The following is a 16,759-nucleotide window of genomic DNA, read 5'->3' on the forward strand; positions in this document are numbered from 1 at the left end:
GTGCTCGGGCGAGCTCGTGAGCGGCTTCGTTGCCTGGGACTTCTTCATGGGCCGGTACCCGCTCGCTTGCGCGGGTACAAAAGCGGGAGTAATATTATGCGATAACAAATTAGCTATTCGAAATTTTAACAAAGGGAGAATCTCGGAAGAAGCCCTCCACATTCTACTGAAAAACCCTCCCAGGAGGGACATAACTTTTATTTGGGTACCGGGACCAGCCAATGCCTCGGTCAGCGTCATCTGAGGACTTGTGCGGCTGCCTAACTGCGCATAGCTGTTGTAAGACAAACAGAACGACAGATAAGTCTATATTGTAAGCTATAGCTTAGCATAGAAAGAAATTCTATGACGCATTTTCAATTTTGAGTCGCTTCTGCTATATACAGCCAGCAAAAGCATAGCCTTCGAGATCAGAAAATGTTATCCCTATAGAAAGCCGTCGCTGTAGCGGTATTAGAACGATTTGCACTTCGCTTACCTCTCTTAAAGCCCGTGAATTACGTATTTCGCTCCTGCCCATGCTACCTGCGCGATCACTTCATTTTAAATAACTTCCTGCTGTCGTTAACATCAACTGTATAGCCTCAGACATCGTTGACGCGATCTCCGAGGGACACATGTGCAGTGGGCGATGTTTCAGTGCCCGTTGCAACAGTGTCAGACGGAAAGCATCACATCTGCTCGTGTGGCGCAGCTTACACCCCTGTCGTCCGTATCTTGCTTTCGTGTTATTGTGTTTTAGGTGCGCGGGTTGCACTCCTGTCCTCCGTGCCTTCTGTGTTGATCGTGCGACCAACGATGATTCCTCGAAAACCCGACATGTCTCGGTAGCGTGCATTTGTCCTATGTGGTATGTCCCAGGAATGTGCGCTGGCGTACGATGCGCTTGCAACCAAGTACTACAGTGCGTTCCAGCAAATAGACGCTGCCGCTTGCGCGCAGTTTTCCTTGTCATGATCATGTCAATCTGCACAATTGTCGGTTGCCACTTAAAGACAAGTAACACAGCCGAGAAATCAAACTACGCAGAACAAGGCATACACTATATGTTTGCACTGTTTACCAAATGTGATAACCGGGTAACACGAACTCACAGTGCTCTTTAAAGAGAAAAGAAATTGACGTCGCTGTTTTGCGCCTAGCCCTGATAAATCTAAATCGTTTCCAGAGTACTCGGCGCTCCCGCTGTGTTATATGGTATGGTATGAAGAACTTTATTTAGGTCCTGAGGGATCAGTCTGGGACTGATGCGGGCCGCTTCCACGTCGGTACAGAGAGGCCGAGCCCCTCTGCCGTCACACGGACCACCTGGACAGCCCTGAGTTGGTCCGCCAGTACTTCGCTGTGCAGCATCCGCTGCCACCACTGTTCACCTCGAGAACCATCACCGGCCAACGCCAAGCAGCGCCAAAGCATGTGTTCTAAATTGAGCAAACCCCCACACTTACTGCAATAGACTGAAACCCCGCAGTCCGGATTACTTTCATTCATAATGACCGGGTTAGGGTACGTTCGTGTCTGCAGAAGCCTTAATGTAACCGCCTGTGCCTTATTTAATTTAGAATGTGGCAGGGGGAATGCCCTGCGCCCTAAGTAATAGTGCTGTGCGATTTCGTTGTAGGTTAACAGTTGGTCCCTGTATTCAGGAGTGGGAGATTCAGCCCCTTCAGGGAGAACACGGCACACTACTCCTCGTGCCTCCCTGTGCGCCACCTCGTTGAGGTTACGCGGGGCTTCCTCCACTGTCCCCATGTGCGCCGGGAACCAAGTAACTGTATTCGAAGTGATATTTCTACCCTGCAGCAGTCTGTTAGCCGGTTCCGCAACAAGTCCTCCCGAGAAGGCTTTAATCGCAGATCGCGAGTCACTAAACACCAAAACTCTTCTTGAATCAATTAGTGTCAGAGCAATCGCCACCTTTTCGGCAACCCCGGGATCTTTGGTGTAAATGGAAGCAGCATTTCTAACGCTCCCTTTGCCTCTTAGACTGCTCCCAACGATGAATCTGAACCACTCCCATCAAAGGCCAAGGGTCCGAGTGCCTTAATTAACCATATACTAATTAACTGTACCTTAATTAACATCGTCTTAATTAACACCAGTGGTCATATCTTCGACTCCCACCTATAGTCATGGGTCCGAGTGCTTTAAGTATATCGTAATTGTACATTAATTAATACCACCTTCAATAACACCAAAGATCGTGGGCACGACTCCCACACAAGATCATGGGTTCAAGTGTTTTAACTATATATTAATTAAATGTGCCTTAATTAACATCACCTTTAACAACAAAAGACGTGGGTCCGAGTGTCCTAATTGACTATATAATTAACAATACCTTAATTAAGATGGCCTTCATTCATAACAAAGGTCATGGGTTCGATTCTAACCCAAGGTGATGGGTTCGAGTGACTTAATTGCTATATCTTAATTAAACGTGCCTTAATTAGCACCGTCTTTATTAACAAAGGTCGTGGGTTCAGGAGCCTTAAGTAACTATCCTAACAGTGCCTTAACATCGCCTTCATTAACACCAAAGGTCGTGGGTTCGAGTGCCTTAATTAACTATATAATTAACTGCTTCTTAAATTAACATCGCCTTCATTAACACCAAAGGTCGAGGGTGCGACTTCCACTACGGGTGGTGGGTTCGAGTGCATTAATTAGCTATATCTTAAATAACTGTCTTAATTAACTGTGCATTTAATCAACACCAAAGGTCGTGTGTTCGACTCCCATGAAAGGTTGAGAGTTTCTAACCTCTTTGTACATCGTGTGCTCAAACCGACAAGGCCGGATTTTCTGCCACATGAGCCATTTAATGCTATCGCATTACGAAGAATTTTTCCCGACTTAGCATCGTACACATTCATATATGATGTACTTTGACATTACAAATAACACAAAAAAGCTGTATACTCTTCTCATCAGAAATCATAAGGTGCTTTGTCATTTGAGTCTCTGGTGTACTTGTGATGCCAAAAAACATTAGACGATGCATTTCTTATGAATGTCTGATGTTACATTCGGAACACATAATGTTCTCGACAGAAACTCGTTCATTTTCATAAGGGCAGTGAAAAAGAAGTTGTTTATAAAAATTGTACTTTAGTGCAGATCGGCGTACACTTACCAAACAGTACCTCAATTGCAGCACGCGCCTTGGAACTGTACAGGTCTCCTGAATTCATTAATCACCATTTGTTCTCAATAAGAAAAAAAACGTAAGAAAGAAAACGTCGAAAACACAATGCTTCTTTATTCAAGCAATAAGAGTTCACCGTGTATCGTGGCTGCTGCCACTGTCCATGTGTTCTGTTGTTCCAAGTTTTTCCATGTCTGTTATTCGGGTGCGAACAGAGGCTCCCCCATAAGACCTTGTGTTTCTTTCTTGCCATCTTACTCTTACATAGAACATGTTACGCTTTATTTTCCTTCACATTTAGTTCTTTCTTTTTAGACTGCACTACCTTGCGAAAGCGGCCCACATTTTTAGACGGAATTGTGTCCAGGATCGGCGCGCATTTTTTATTAAATAAAGCCACACTTTCGGTTCAGCTTTCAGGCACGCCAAGTTTCAACGAGAGCATCTGTGCTAAATTTTGATCTCGTTTCCGTAATCACTCAACATTACGGATGAATACGTAGCCCTACAATAACTTGGTGAGTATGTTTCGTTCCCAGTTTCATTTTGGAGCATTTTCCTTCTCCTACATGCAATATAGGAAGCCTCAAATTGCCTCAGGAGATCTCGCCACAGAAGGTCTTGTCTTCAAAAAGCAACAAAGACAAAGATGATGTGCAGGACCAAGGACCCACGCACTGTGGGTATCGATGTTATGCTAAGCAGTTTGCAGATAGGTGGCTACCCGGTTTTGTTCGAGGTTACGCAGAGTGCTGCCAGGTAGACCAACGTGTTTGTGTAAGGCGAGCCGCTATTTGGCTTAGGCGAGCCTGTCTGCGACGACAGCAGTCAGACGACAGTGACAACTATCGTGGTATGGGGACGGCACGATTTCGACGACGGCCATTGGACGCGAACTTACGACATGCTGATTGTTGGGTTCTACAAAGGTACTGAGAGTGCGAAAGCGAGAGAAACAAATAATTGTGACGTCATCAATGAATACCTGTTATACAATTGTACACTGCTGTGCCTATGGCATGCGGTCTATGGTAAAATGGCAATGATATTTTCACTACGGTAATGAAACGTTAAATCTTTTTGACCTGGGACGATCATAAACGCAGTAGAATCTTAAATAGCTACTGTGTAGCTTTAGCTGCGAAGAGCCTAGATTATGGTGCTTGATGATTTGGCTGTATTGAAAACAGTTTATTTCTGCCGTGTGAGCCAAAGACAGGTTGACTCGTTTTCACCGTTGCAATCGGTTTTGTTTTCTCAAAACCGCCAATAAAGAAAACAAAAACAACGATCGTGGCCTCATGAGTAGAGCAATGAGATCCTCTTCTGGAGGTCAGACGTTGAATTGCACCATCGGCCACGCATGTGTTTTTACAGCGACCTCAAAAGAGGCGTGGAAGGAACCCACCTACCGCAAAGTGCCTGGGAAACAAAAAACTAAGAAACAATAGAATGTATCGACCAAAGGCTTATATTATTTATAGAAGAACACGAGCAACGTGACTTTCCCACATTGCCGCATTTAATCAGTTTGTTGACCTTGGAAGGATACTGTGAACGAACCGGAGGAGGTTAGAGGCAGTCATATTGCTCTGAACGAACAGCACACAGGTGTTGATTTTATCAAATGCTCATATTTCATTATTAGATTCGCTAAAAGACGAGACGATATTGATAATTAATGCTTGACAATACAGAGAGCAATCGGAGTGAAGCTGCGGGCTTCACATGAAGAAGCGCATGCGGACCCTGGCGCCTGGCGCTGGCCGGGGCATGTAGTGCAGCCGCTGCACCTCGGCCGTCACGACGGCGCAATGAACGAAAACGGCCGCTCCGTAGCTGGAAGGTGGCACGACATCCTCGGGCAGGAACGTCCACGTGAGAGCGCACGCCATGAGCACGTCCATGGCGTACTTGTACATGTTCGCCAGTCCCTGGTCCGTCTCGCGCGCCTTGGACACGAAGAAGACGTAGGCGAACGCCGTCTGGCTGGCCATGCTCATCTCACCCATGTCGACCTGGGCGCACAGATCGCACTAGTGTTGTCCACAATGCCACAACGTGGCTCCCGAAATTTTAATTTTCACAGGCGCTGATGACCTCGGTGGCCAAAGCACAGGAACCGCCGACCTAATTCGCAGTCACTGAGGCTGCATTCTTCTCAAGATTAAATTAAGAAACGCCCTTGTCCACAGTAGTGATGGAAAACTGTCGATAGTACTATCGATATTTGAGCTACTGTCGAACCATCCATGGTGAAAAAAAGCCATCGACTGTACTTTTGACTATATGATTCTAAGGGTCTTACCGCACGTGGTCCCTATAAGGTAATCCCGGCGATGTTTCACTGCACGTTACGAGCTTAGAATGAAAAGAAGTAATGTTTTTGGCCTTGTGCAACAGAGGCTAGTTTTAGCCATGAATATGCGATAGTCATATCTGGAACTTAGACGTCGGAGACAATTTTATTCCAGTCGACAAACCATTGCAGCTACAATGCATGGACTGTGTTAGTTGCAGTAAGTTATAATATCCTGGCTTAATTGCGATAGCAATTATAAGGACACTCCAGGCGCATTTCTGCCGTCACCGTCGGCGCCGCCGTAGGGTTCCGTATCAAGCCCAAGGGCGATAAAATCGTCGCCGCGCGCCGATTGTTGTATGTGCGAGTGAAAGCGCGCAAGGTTGAGCCGGCGATCGCCTCAGTCTCGCGCACGCAGCGGACAAACGCGAAGAGGAAGCGCGCCGCATTCCGTCGCGCGCAAGGCTTCGAGGAGTGTAGAGAGTGGGGGCGAGTTCTACTTTGGGCGGCCCGGGCAGCCGCGCGCGCCCGGCGGGTCCGCTGCACCTTTAAAGTCATCTGCGAGGTGTACAGCGTCCGGGCTGCACTATGTTTCCGCGGCGTTGTTCGCGTTAATGCGAGCGGCAGCACAAAGGTTAATTCGCTCGCTGCAGCTGCCGCGTTTCCTCACTGCAGCGTTTTGACAGAGTTTACGCGGTCATTTGGTGAGACGTCTTCATGTTTGCTTGTGCGAGGATGATACAATGTTTGCAAATTTAGTTAGTATGTCTACGTTTACCACTTTCACGTCCGATAAAACTAATAGCTTCACTTCGCATGGCTCTCCACTAATTTGCTTTTACAGTCGATGCCTTGAATTTCGGGCAAAGCTGCGAATTATTTATTCCTAGAATTCCAAAACTCTCTATACCATTAAAAATAGCAAAGATTAGCAAAATAGCATAATTATATCGGTACCATCACATAAAGCTAAAGTACTAATGCTGTCAACAGTCAAGTAAATGATAATTTCAAAGGAATGGTCATGAGCTTTCCAGAACGGCGATCATTTGTCTACATGCATGGCTCTGTGAAAAACCACGCCAGTCATCACGCTATTCGTGAATGGCAAAGTGGTAAGGCGGGAATAATTTTTACAGGTCGAAGTAGAAGCAAGAAATGTGCACAAATATATGCAACAATGCAGGACGCCACATGCCACTACACACAACTATAGATTCCAAAACCTAGTTGCTCAGGGTCGATGCTCATGGCCTTCATGCTGTAGGTTGAATGGTAGCGCGCCTTCACTCTCCTTAGTTTCTCGTGGCGCTCGCGATGTTGAACGTCAGCGCGCGTCCTCTTCCTCGTAGCTAGTGGCCCTCGCGCTGTATGTTGAACGGCAGCGCACCTCTCTCTAGTTGCTCATGGCGCTTGCGCTCTTGTTGGTTGGTCGTGGCGCTCGCCCTGTTAAACGGCAGCACAGTGCTCTCTTGCGTTGCTCGTGCTCGTTGCTTGTGGCTTTCGCGTTCTATGCTGAACGTGAGCGTGCTTGCTCTCTCTTTCTAGCTGATTGTAGCCCTTGTATTGCATATTGAGTTGTGGCGCACCGGTTCTCTCTTTCTAGTGGATCGTGGCCTTGTGGCCATCGCGTTCCATGTTGAGCAGTGGCGCAACTGGTCTCTCTCTAGTTGATCGTGGCCCTCAGGTTGCATGCCGAGCGGTAGCGCACCTGCTCTCTTTCTCTCTAGTTCATCGTGACCCATGCGTTGCATGTTGAGCAGTAGCACGCCTGCTCTCTCTAATTGATCGTGGCCCTCGTGTTGCATGTTGAGCGGTAGCGCACCTGCTCTTTCTCTAGTTGATCGTGGCCCTAGCGTGGCATATTCAGGGGTGGCGCACCTGCTCTCTGTCTAGTTGATCGTGCTCCTCGTGTTCCCTATTGAGCGGTAGCGTACCTGCCCTCTCTCTCTATCTCTAGTTGATCGTGGCGGTCGCGGGGCATGTTGAGCGGGGGCGCATCTGCTCTCTTTACTTGGTCGTGGCCCTCGTGTTGCATGTTGAGCGGTAGCGCACCTGTTCTCTCTCACTAGTTCATCGTGGCCCTCGTGTGCATGTTGAGCGGTGGCGCAGCTTCTCTCTCTCAAGTTGCTCGTGGCGCTCGGATTGCATGTTGAGTGGTAGTGCACTTGGGAAAGTATTCTGTAAGAGTCCACCTATTGGACATGTCCATTTTGTCTGCAGTTTAAGTTCTGATTGGCTGGGCTGGGCTGCGCGTCCGCAGCAACCAGGCGCCACTGCCAATCAGCACTTCAACCGCAGGATGAAATGGACATGTCCCCTAGGTGGACTCTTACAGAATACCTCCCATGCTCTCGCTCTAGTTGATCACAGTACCTGCACTGCTATTTAACTGTAGCGCGCGTACCCTGTTGTTGCTCGTGGCCCTCGCGCTGTATGTTCAACACCAGCGCGCCTGCACTTTCCATAGTTGCTCGAGGCGTTCGCGATGTTAAACTGCAATGCGTGCGTTGTGTTGTCCCATGTTTCTCTTTCTGTCTAGTTGCTCGTGGCGCTTGCGCAGTCGAACGGCAGGGCACATATTCTCTCTCATTCCTTCGGATTGTTGCTAGTGGCCCTTGTGCTGTATGTTGAACCGCAGTGCGCCTGCTTTCTCTAAAGTTGCTTGCGGTGTTCGCGCTATATGTTAAACGGCAGGGCCCCTGCTCTGTCTCTAGTTATTCGCCCTCGTTGCCCTCTGTTTAGTTGCTCGTGGCGCACGCGTTGTTGAACAGCAGCGCACCTGCGGTGTCTCGTTGCTCGAGCTCATTGCTCGTGGCGGCGGCGCGCAACGAAGCATTAGAGAGGTTTAGCTTGTCTGGTATTCCAGTAAAACGCAGGCGCAATCGCGTTGCTGCCAAAAATTTACACCCGCAACAAAGTAAAATACACTGGGTTACTGCAATATTAGCTGTTTCTGTCTGCTTGAGCACTGCGCCACCAGGTGGCCGTGCAGACCGCTCACGTTTACGCCTCCGCTCCAACGCCCCGACGCCCCGTCCACCTGCGTTTTACCGGAATACCGGACAAAGCTAAACCTCTCTATTTACGGAACGCGCTGAGAAATACATTTTCGTAACGGCAGCGTGTCAACTGGTTTGGGAACGGCAATATGTGCACGGCAGTGCCATTCTCCAGAAGCTGTCCCACGCAGAATACCTTTTCTTTATTTTTGGGGGCGAAGGGGGCGGAATATCAATAAAGGTGAGCGTCTGCTGTACCTGTCATCTAGAGCGTGAAACAAAATGTTGACATAAAACGCCTTTTCAAATGCCAAATACGTTTCACACATAATCCGCAAGACATTTTGAAACATTGAGTTTTAGGAATGCGCCAGTTCAATGCAACAGAAGCCACCGTGCTTAGAGATGCGTGAATGAAAAAGGTCTACTGTTTGTCTTTCCGATAGAAATTCAAAGGAAGCCACTGCGCTTAGAAACGTGCGAAACAAAAGCAAGTACTGTTTATTTGTTTAGAATGTGAAGCCTGCTAACGAAATCCTGTGGCGCTGAGTGCCATTCAGTTTTCGGTAGGAGCGTTTGTTTACAAATTATATCCTTTTTTTTTCTGCTAGTTTTCCTCAATACATACGCGCCATGTTTTGTGCAACCGATTTCAATGGCTTGATAGACTAGTGACCGCACGTTTCACCGCGCGAAAGTACTTTAAAAAGGAATGTGCATCACATACATTTCTGTTTACGATTGTGACGTCGTTGCGCGTTTTAGAAAAAGCAAACGTTATGCAGCTCGTTGTCGGAGTCTTGCGCACATCTCAAAAACACTTAACATCACATAGATGAAGGCCACATTTAAAAGAAAGAGAAATTATCCTTGTTTTGGCGACAGTTACCGTCAAATGCTAGAGCAAAATCTCGCAATGGCTTATAAAATAGGTTAATTAAAGTGTTTAATGACAAACAGTGCATAATTACCAATTGTGAAAAGTGGTACTACTGTCGGTTCGACGCCCGCCCGCCTGAGACACTTGCGGACTGCGGGTGGAATTCCTAGAGAACGTCCTTGAGATTTGCCTTTTTAGTTGCTGCCAGAACACGCTATTGCATACAGCGTTTCCAAAAGTCCATATTGTGCACTCAGTGATGACAATGTTTCTCATCAGCAAGACCGGCAGCAGGCTTCTTCCTGAAAGCGGCCAGCATAGAGCGAGTGCGCCCGCAAGTAGAAACCTCACTAAGGTTTATCGCTGTATATGTAATGGCCACTCAATTTAACGCACCACATGGATAAAAAGAAGGCATGCGAACAGAAAAGAGCTCGATTTTACTGTTGCACGGCTCGCAACGCCTGCCTCAATCGTGTCTGAGTTTCCCCTGAAACACGTAGTTCAGCCTGACGAGTTTGACTCAGCGGCTCGTGTTTGAGAGGCTGTTGTGGCACTTCACAACACAAAAATACCGTGTACGAATTGGCATCGTGGCAACACAACCACCGGTATAACACGCGCTGCAAGGCAAGCGAGCGCGAGGTCGGACCGATGAGAGAAGAGGCGATAAACGAAATTTGAATTTGCGTGCTGGGGGAGCAGTCGGCGCAATTGTAACGGGCGAAACTTGTTTTATTTGTAAATTTGCATGTACTTCCTTCCCATCCGTTGCACCCTCGCCACCGTCTCTGTTTATCTGACTTTCATTTTGCTGACTGCGTGATTTTATCAGATTTCCATTAGCCTGTGCTTGTTTGCCAACATTCTTCACCTCTTCCACCATTTGCATGCACGATTTTGTGGTGCGAAGGAAGGCGCACCTCAGCCACCGCATTCTTTTCATGCGTATTCTGTCTATTTCATCGAACGTAATTTCGCTCTGTACTTCTCTGAGTTCAAATGAGGCCTTATTTATATCACCCTGCAGTGCCACATTTGTGGTTTTACCATGGGACTCCGATACCGCCGACCTTTCCTTATATTCCACCCCCGATAAGGTCTTTGATTTTAGGAATACATTCTGTGAATTTTAGCGCTGGCACCATTGTTTTCTTTCCCCAATTGCTCGCCACACCTCATGATTATAACAGCTTCAAAGTGCTTTACGTTTTACGGTAGCTGCATTCAGTTATCGGTGCGTCGCAGCTGCACTCATTACCCCTGCGTTTAGTGGGGCCGAGCAGTTTTTTAACACCGAAAACAGCGCATTGTGATTGATAGAGTATGGGAAAGGATTAGAATTGGACTTATTTCTGTGGAGTCCAAAGGCTGGACGAGTTCCCAGTAGTGGGTAGATATACATAAGTCTCGGGGATCGGTTCACTGTTTTGTGACGGAAGATCTAACCACCTTATGCCTCGCTCACAACACACAAACTCTCTTAATGTGTTTGATGACGCAAAAATAACGCCGACGAAAGGTTTAAGATTCGTTTGGATATATCTCCTTCCGCTCAGAAGTCGTGGTCAGAGATTTCCGTCATATGCACTAAGCAACAGGGGCACGATCATCTACTTAATTCATACATAAAGGCGGGCGATGGGAAAACTGCAGAATTACCAGCCCTGCAACCTTGTCAAGGTTGCTTAAATAATGTCTACTAGTCATTAAGTCGAAGTACAGGTTTGTTGCAGTTAGCCTCTAACCTGCAATGCATAGGAAGGCGCATGAGCGTTCTTGCATTACGCAGTCATTGGGATGCGGACGTCGTGAATGCCACACTTGCACACGCCACCTCGTGTTCCACGCCAGAACGCCATGTATGCTCAGCCAGAGCGGCGGGTGGGTTGCGCTTCCAAGCAAATGAAAGCGATACGAGTGGTAGTCGACGCAAGGGCGCGGGGACCTTGGTCAGCAGCGCCTTGGGGCTTTCGAGCACGTTGCCGGCGAGCAGGGTTGAGAAGAGGAGCGATGTGAAGGACGAGTGGAGCAGCAGCACCCCCTGGGGGATATCCTTCGTGGTGTGCGCGAAAAACCCTTGGCCAGCGACCAGGCAGGCAGACAGGAAGGCCCACCCGAAGCTCTGCAGTCTCTGCGAACCCATCCCTTCGTCCTGGTACAACAGTAGCCCCATGGCCGTTACCAGGCACGTCTGCAGGGGTTAAGAGCGGCCAAGCTTAGTCAGCCGTTTGTGGTACTTTGCTGTGCTATAAGTGCGGCAGCAGGACAACAGAAAATACGGCAATAGAGAAGCATAAACAAAGTACACGTAACGTGAGGTAAATATTGTCATGCATAAAAGAGTACCCGCTATTAGAAAGAACAGATAATAGAACGGATAATCCCCTATTACTTGTCCGTGTCTATGTCTCACTGCCATTCTTATAATAATCCTTCACGAAGTAGATATAGGTCCCCCTATCGAAACGGTGGCCACGCTTTTTGAAGCACTTTATACCTGATGATGTCACTTCTATAGCGCCGCCTGATTATCAGTTACTTCGATTTTTTGTCGTTAAAAGTACTTATATCCTATTTGAGATCATAAGAAAACGATATGGCATAATAAGGGGCCCCGTTGACCAAACGATCTTGCCAGCAAGTTTTAGTGCTAGAAAAATCTTACGAAAAAAGCGTATTCGCAAATTAACGCAAAAGCCGTTAGTTCGATCAAAAAGCTTGCGATGCGCACTGCAGCAAGGAATTTGCGCTGTAGTCGACAAGAACCGTGTATGTGATGGTAGCACGGGTGCGAACTTCAATGCTTACCCCAATAGTAACAGTAAGTCGATTGACAAAACTAAGCAGCCGGCGCAGTTGCCGACGTAAGAAGGAATTCCTGCGATAGGCGGGCAGCAGTCTTACGAACATATTTATGTTTCTATGGGCCGCTTGATGTGACGCGGTTAAGCGGTGGAACCTGCTGTTGCAGCTGATCGGCCAGAGGCCACAATTGATAGCTGGGGATTGCGCGTGCTTTCATCTTTGTAGCGCGCTCTCCTTTGTCATATCAAAGTGCATTGAGTAGTTTTAGTGCATAAGTGTATGTCACAGTGCGGCATTATTCTATTCGGCGAAGCACCGATCAACGGGTTCCAAAAGGTCGTGGAAATGGGGTGCGGCGATCAAGAAGGGTATTGTGGGCCACTCGGGCCACTGGGGCCGAAAGAAGTCGAAGGCAGGTTTATAGATTATTATCTTTTTGTCGTCGTAGCGACCGTGACGCCCAGAGAGGTTTTTGTAGAAACCCCTGTGTATTCTCTGCCCCGCATTGAGAAGCTTACTAAGACGGCGGGGGTGCAAATACCCCGAAATATGCGGTGTGTCTGTGCAATCCTGTGTCCACGCAGTGCTGACAGTGTATGTGTGCCGACAGCGCCGTATGGCCGGACGCCGTCGTTTCTCCTGTGTTTGTGAACGAACAATAGAGGCCCGCCACGGACTCAAGGGTGTGCGTGTGTGGTGCAATACGAGTGCGGGACCTCAAAATGCCCCGGGGAATCACCCGTTCCCTTACCCCTAATTAAAAGGGGCGCGGCCGACACCTTGGGAGGAGCCGGGATCCAACTGGGTGAATTTTATTGGATCGTCACCAATATCTGCCGTTGCCCAACACATGGAACTAGGGAAAGGAGAAGTTATATAATCGTAAGTTTTAGACTGAGGTAAGCAGTCTAGAAGCTGAGCCTACAATATGTTGAATAGCGTCAAGGAATCTAGTGCCGTCGAGTATTGCCGGGGCCGCCTAGCCGCTCTTAACTGCGAGAGTTGACGTAGGAGACGACAAACCAACGTCTGCATGCAAGCTCACCGTAGTTCCCCTCAAGTTAGCTCAACCTGCTTGAGGGAAAACGTCAGACCTAGACTCCCGGGAAACCCAGCCCAGCAATCGCATCCACCGTAAAACGAGATCGGCTTGCCAGCGCTCTTCGGGAAAGCTCTGCCGTCGACTACACGCTTGATAGACATGCTGCTGCTGCCCGGCCAAGCGTATGCCATCATTTGTTTTGTTTTGAACTCTGTTTAGTTGACCACCGTTAAGTGTGTTTTGTGGAGTGTTAATTTCTATATTTACATTTAACTGTTCGTTCTATTTCTTTTGTATTCATCATTGATCTAGATTAGGTGAATGTGTGTTAGTGTTTTTGTTTTTTTGTTTCTTTTAATCTTTGTGTGATTGCCAGTCGATAAATATTTTTTTTCTGTCTTTCTCGGGACTTGGACATTTTCGCTGTGTTCGCTTGTGCACAGAACGACCAACCGGCTTATGTACCGCTACGACGAATTTCGCGCCGGAAGCGAACGGGGGACAAGTGTATTCGGCGTGCGCTGCTGCTGAAGCCGTAACATTAAGGGTGTGCGCCGAAGTTCTGCTTAATCTCTGATGTTCTCTATCTGTTGCTGTATTTGCGCAATAGCCGGATTTTTCACACTCTTCATAACACTTTATGGGGTAGCAGTGCGGTGTCCGTCACTGACAAACATCAAGTTTTTTAATTGATGTGTTTTCAGCATTTTCATCATTTTTTTTCTACATTGGACTTTCCTCGGTCATATGGCTATGAATCATTATTTTTCGATACGCCTTCGAAGCTGCACTTCTCCATTCGAGACGAATAAACGCGGAAACGCCTAAACATTGCTAATTATCAAATCTTTTTGCTGTTGGGCAATCCGTTGTTGTATTGCTTGCTGTGAGCTTCAGCGTTTTTATTATCTTACTCATAGTTTCAATTAAGCACTAAGTTGAAGTGGCGCAGCGTTTGGGCTCCTGGCTTTGCTGATCCTGGAGCTTAAGGTGTGGACAAAGGTATGCGTACGACGGACGGCAACGTGTCTATGATACGGAGTCTGATGTTAATACAAGGACATAGCAAAAATATCTGGCAAATAAAATCATGTACCACAATTAATACGAAAATGACGTGGACTGTTCGGACAAGCGTGATGCAGCGAAGAAAATACATCTTGTGAACGGAGCGAATAATCCTAGCATGAGTCCTCTTGTAGCGAATTGCGGTAAGGGAAAGCGTACGAATACTCTTTTGTGTGGGTGACATCTTTTGAGCGGACAACACTGGTCAATTCTAATGGAGTACGAAAATTTATGGCGCCATGAAGGGCTATGATAAGGGTCACCAGATTGTTGGCTCAGCAGGTTGTCATACGGCGGCCTGTGCTCCAACATGTAGAATGTAACATAACGACAACACTTGAAGTGCGCTTACGCATACTTAGGAAACTCTAGTAGAGTTTATGCATTTTTTTCCTTATTCCATCCTTGATGTCTGCACACAGCGGTCAGCTTGAATGGAGGTGCAGTGGTGAGATCGGCCATTTTGTGTAGGGCAACCTAAACGGTTAGGATGGCTTCCTATCAGGGCTTGATATACATGTAGAATGCAGAATCGCTCTGATGTGCTCATCCTGGAATCAATTTGGATCAAATTTGGTGAACTTAAAATTATTCAAGCGTGAAATTGCGACTCTTAGGAGCAGACTCTTCTTTAGGCCTTCAGAGCATTCACAAAATATGACAAGAATAAAAAAAAGACAGGAAGTGAACTTTAAAGACTTGTGTCTGCACATAAAAACCGAAAGACTCAGTTTTTTAAACCACGTCTACTGTGACGTGTACAGTGGACAATATTGACAAATTTTGCCACCAGTCAGTTTCATAAAATAATTCGTGAATGTCACTTTTTCAAAAGTAATGTAGAAAGCAATGGCATTACGGAATCCGAATATATTGAATTCGTACCTTTAAACGCTTTCATAGAGGATTTCACGAAGTTGGGAAGGCTGTTTTCGTACAGGCTTGCCGTGTTGGTAAGCATGGCAATTAAAATTTGTTTCTGCTCATCTTCCACTGAGAATGTGGTAACAATTAATGAACAATATAGAATGTATACTCTGACCGCTGACTACTTTCCTTTTAAATGTAATAAGTTCCATTGAAATCGTTTCAGCGGTTGCCCAATAACACTGCTACACAACAAACAAAATTGACGAGAAGAACGATGGCTGTCACAAAGGTAAAAATGAGCACGTAGTCACTCCATGTGCGAACTATTAAATTGTCCATACCCTCGACCTTTAAGTGTTCATACATTATGTAAGTAGTCATAGCTTGTGTAAGTCAGGCAACAATTTAATGAAGGCCCTAAGATTTACACGTTTTGCATGCGCTTAGGTAGGGAAACCGGAGTTAACGCCCACCATCGCAAGCGTGCGTTACTCACCAGCGAGAAGACGAACCATACAGGTCTCCGTGTCGTTGACCCCGCCATGGTGGGTAGGCCTGCCAGAACGGGTGCCATGCTTGTCAGCGCCGCAGAGTCTACGATGCGGAGATGTATCAATGACATGAACCTGCGAGAATGCACGCAGCATTTGGGTTTAAGTGGAAACAGCTGCTTTAAATATGGCGAACAGATCCTTGGAAGGCTGCGTTTTCAACCACAAATAAGATTGTTCCTCTTAAAAAAAATATTAAGCTACAATGCACATGTCGAAACGCGCATGGGAAGCTTGAGCCTTAGTGAGGCGGTAAATAAATGATATGCTAAATAAATGCGACACGCGCATTGCTTTTATCGCATGCAACTTCTAATTTCATGCAGTGTCATCTCATGCACTGTTTACATTTGTGCACTGCAGAGGCCACAACGCTCACACTAATACGGTGCAAGCTTGTGTTTAGGCAGCGCACCGCTTCCAATCTGTGGCGGAAAGCAAACGCCAAATCAGCGCTACGCACAATGTGAGACTTGCACGCAGCGAGGCCACGAGAAAGAAGGCAATGGGTGATGCTCGTCGGGGAAAGAGAAAAGGCGGGGAAAGGATTAACATTGGTATCTAAATACAGTTAGGCATTTCATGCACCTTGAGTCCCAGTGGCATGCGTACCAATGGTAGGGAATCGGACATGAAGTGGAAACATACACAGTGGCACGTACCACAATGGCCCAAGCATGGGGTAACTCAAATGTAGGAAATTTATGAAAATCAAAGGAGCTGTTGATGAGCATGAGCTTTCTTTTTCAGTCAGATAGACACTTAGCTTGATAACAAAGACATCGTTCTCTAGAGGCACTTGTGAGCCCATGATATGCTCAGTATTTATGCGGGGTAGTCATATTCAAGCTTTACGGAATTTTAAAAAAATCGCCCATGGCAGAAAGCTGACTTCTTGTTGTCAAGCAGGATTATTCCAAGAGGCGGACATTGCTGGCGCGAGAAATCAACACACGTACACTACTAATGAACAGTAATTGACTAATTTACTTCTTAATTGATTACTTCACGACGACAAATGTCGCTATTTACGACTTGTAGCCGGTGAGCTCGCAAGATTCATCCACTTCAAATGAATATCTAGGATG

The 16,759-nt window shown here is 46.9% G+C and overlaps 1 protein-coding gene across 1 annotated transcript; it reads right to left on the bottom strand.

The window, feature by feature from the left end:
* Window positions 1-4,820: 4,820 nt before the first annotated feature.
* Window positions 4,821-15,721, bottom strand: LOC129383002 (uncharacterized). Its single transcript, XM_055067192.2, has 3 exons — window positions 15,617-15,721; window positions 11,281-11,526; window positions 4,821-5,166 (listed from the first exon to the last, which is right to left on the bottom strand). The coding sequence occupies exons 1-3, from the start codon at window positions 15,692-15,694 to the stop codon at window positions 4,873-4,875; spliced, it is 618 nt and encodes a 205-aa protein (XP_054923167.1). The 5' UTR covers window positions 15,695-15,721; the 3' UTR covers window positions 4,821-4,872.
* Between the last annotated feature and the right edge of the window lie 1,038 nt (window positions 15,722-16,759).

Source organism: Dermacentor andersoni, chromosome 3 (genome assembly GCF_023375885.2).
Source record: "Dermacentor andersoni chromosome 3, qqDerAnde1_hic_scaffold, whole genome shotgun sequence".
Taxonomy (NCBI): domain Eukaryota; kingdom Metazoa; phylum Arthropoda; class Arachnida; order Ixodida; family Ixodidae; genus Dermacentor; species Dermacentor andersoni.

Bases quoted from the DNA above. Each gene is read 5' to 3' on its own strand.
- LOC129383002 (XM_055067192.2), bottom strand. From the start codon at position 15,694: ATGGCACCCGTTCTGGCAGGCCTACCCACCATGGCGGGGTCAACGACA. The intron at 11,527-15,616 runs GTGAGTAACGCA...TAACCCCTGCAG, and splicing joins TATGGTTCGTCTTCTCGCTG to ACGTGCCTGGTAACGGCCAT. The intron at 5,167-11,280 runs GTCCCCGCGCCC...CTGTGCGCCCAG, and splicing joins CCAAGGCGCTGCTGACCAAG to GTCGACATGGGTGAGATGAG.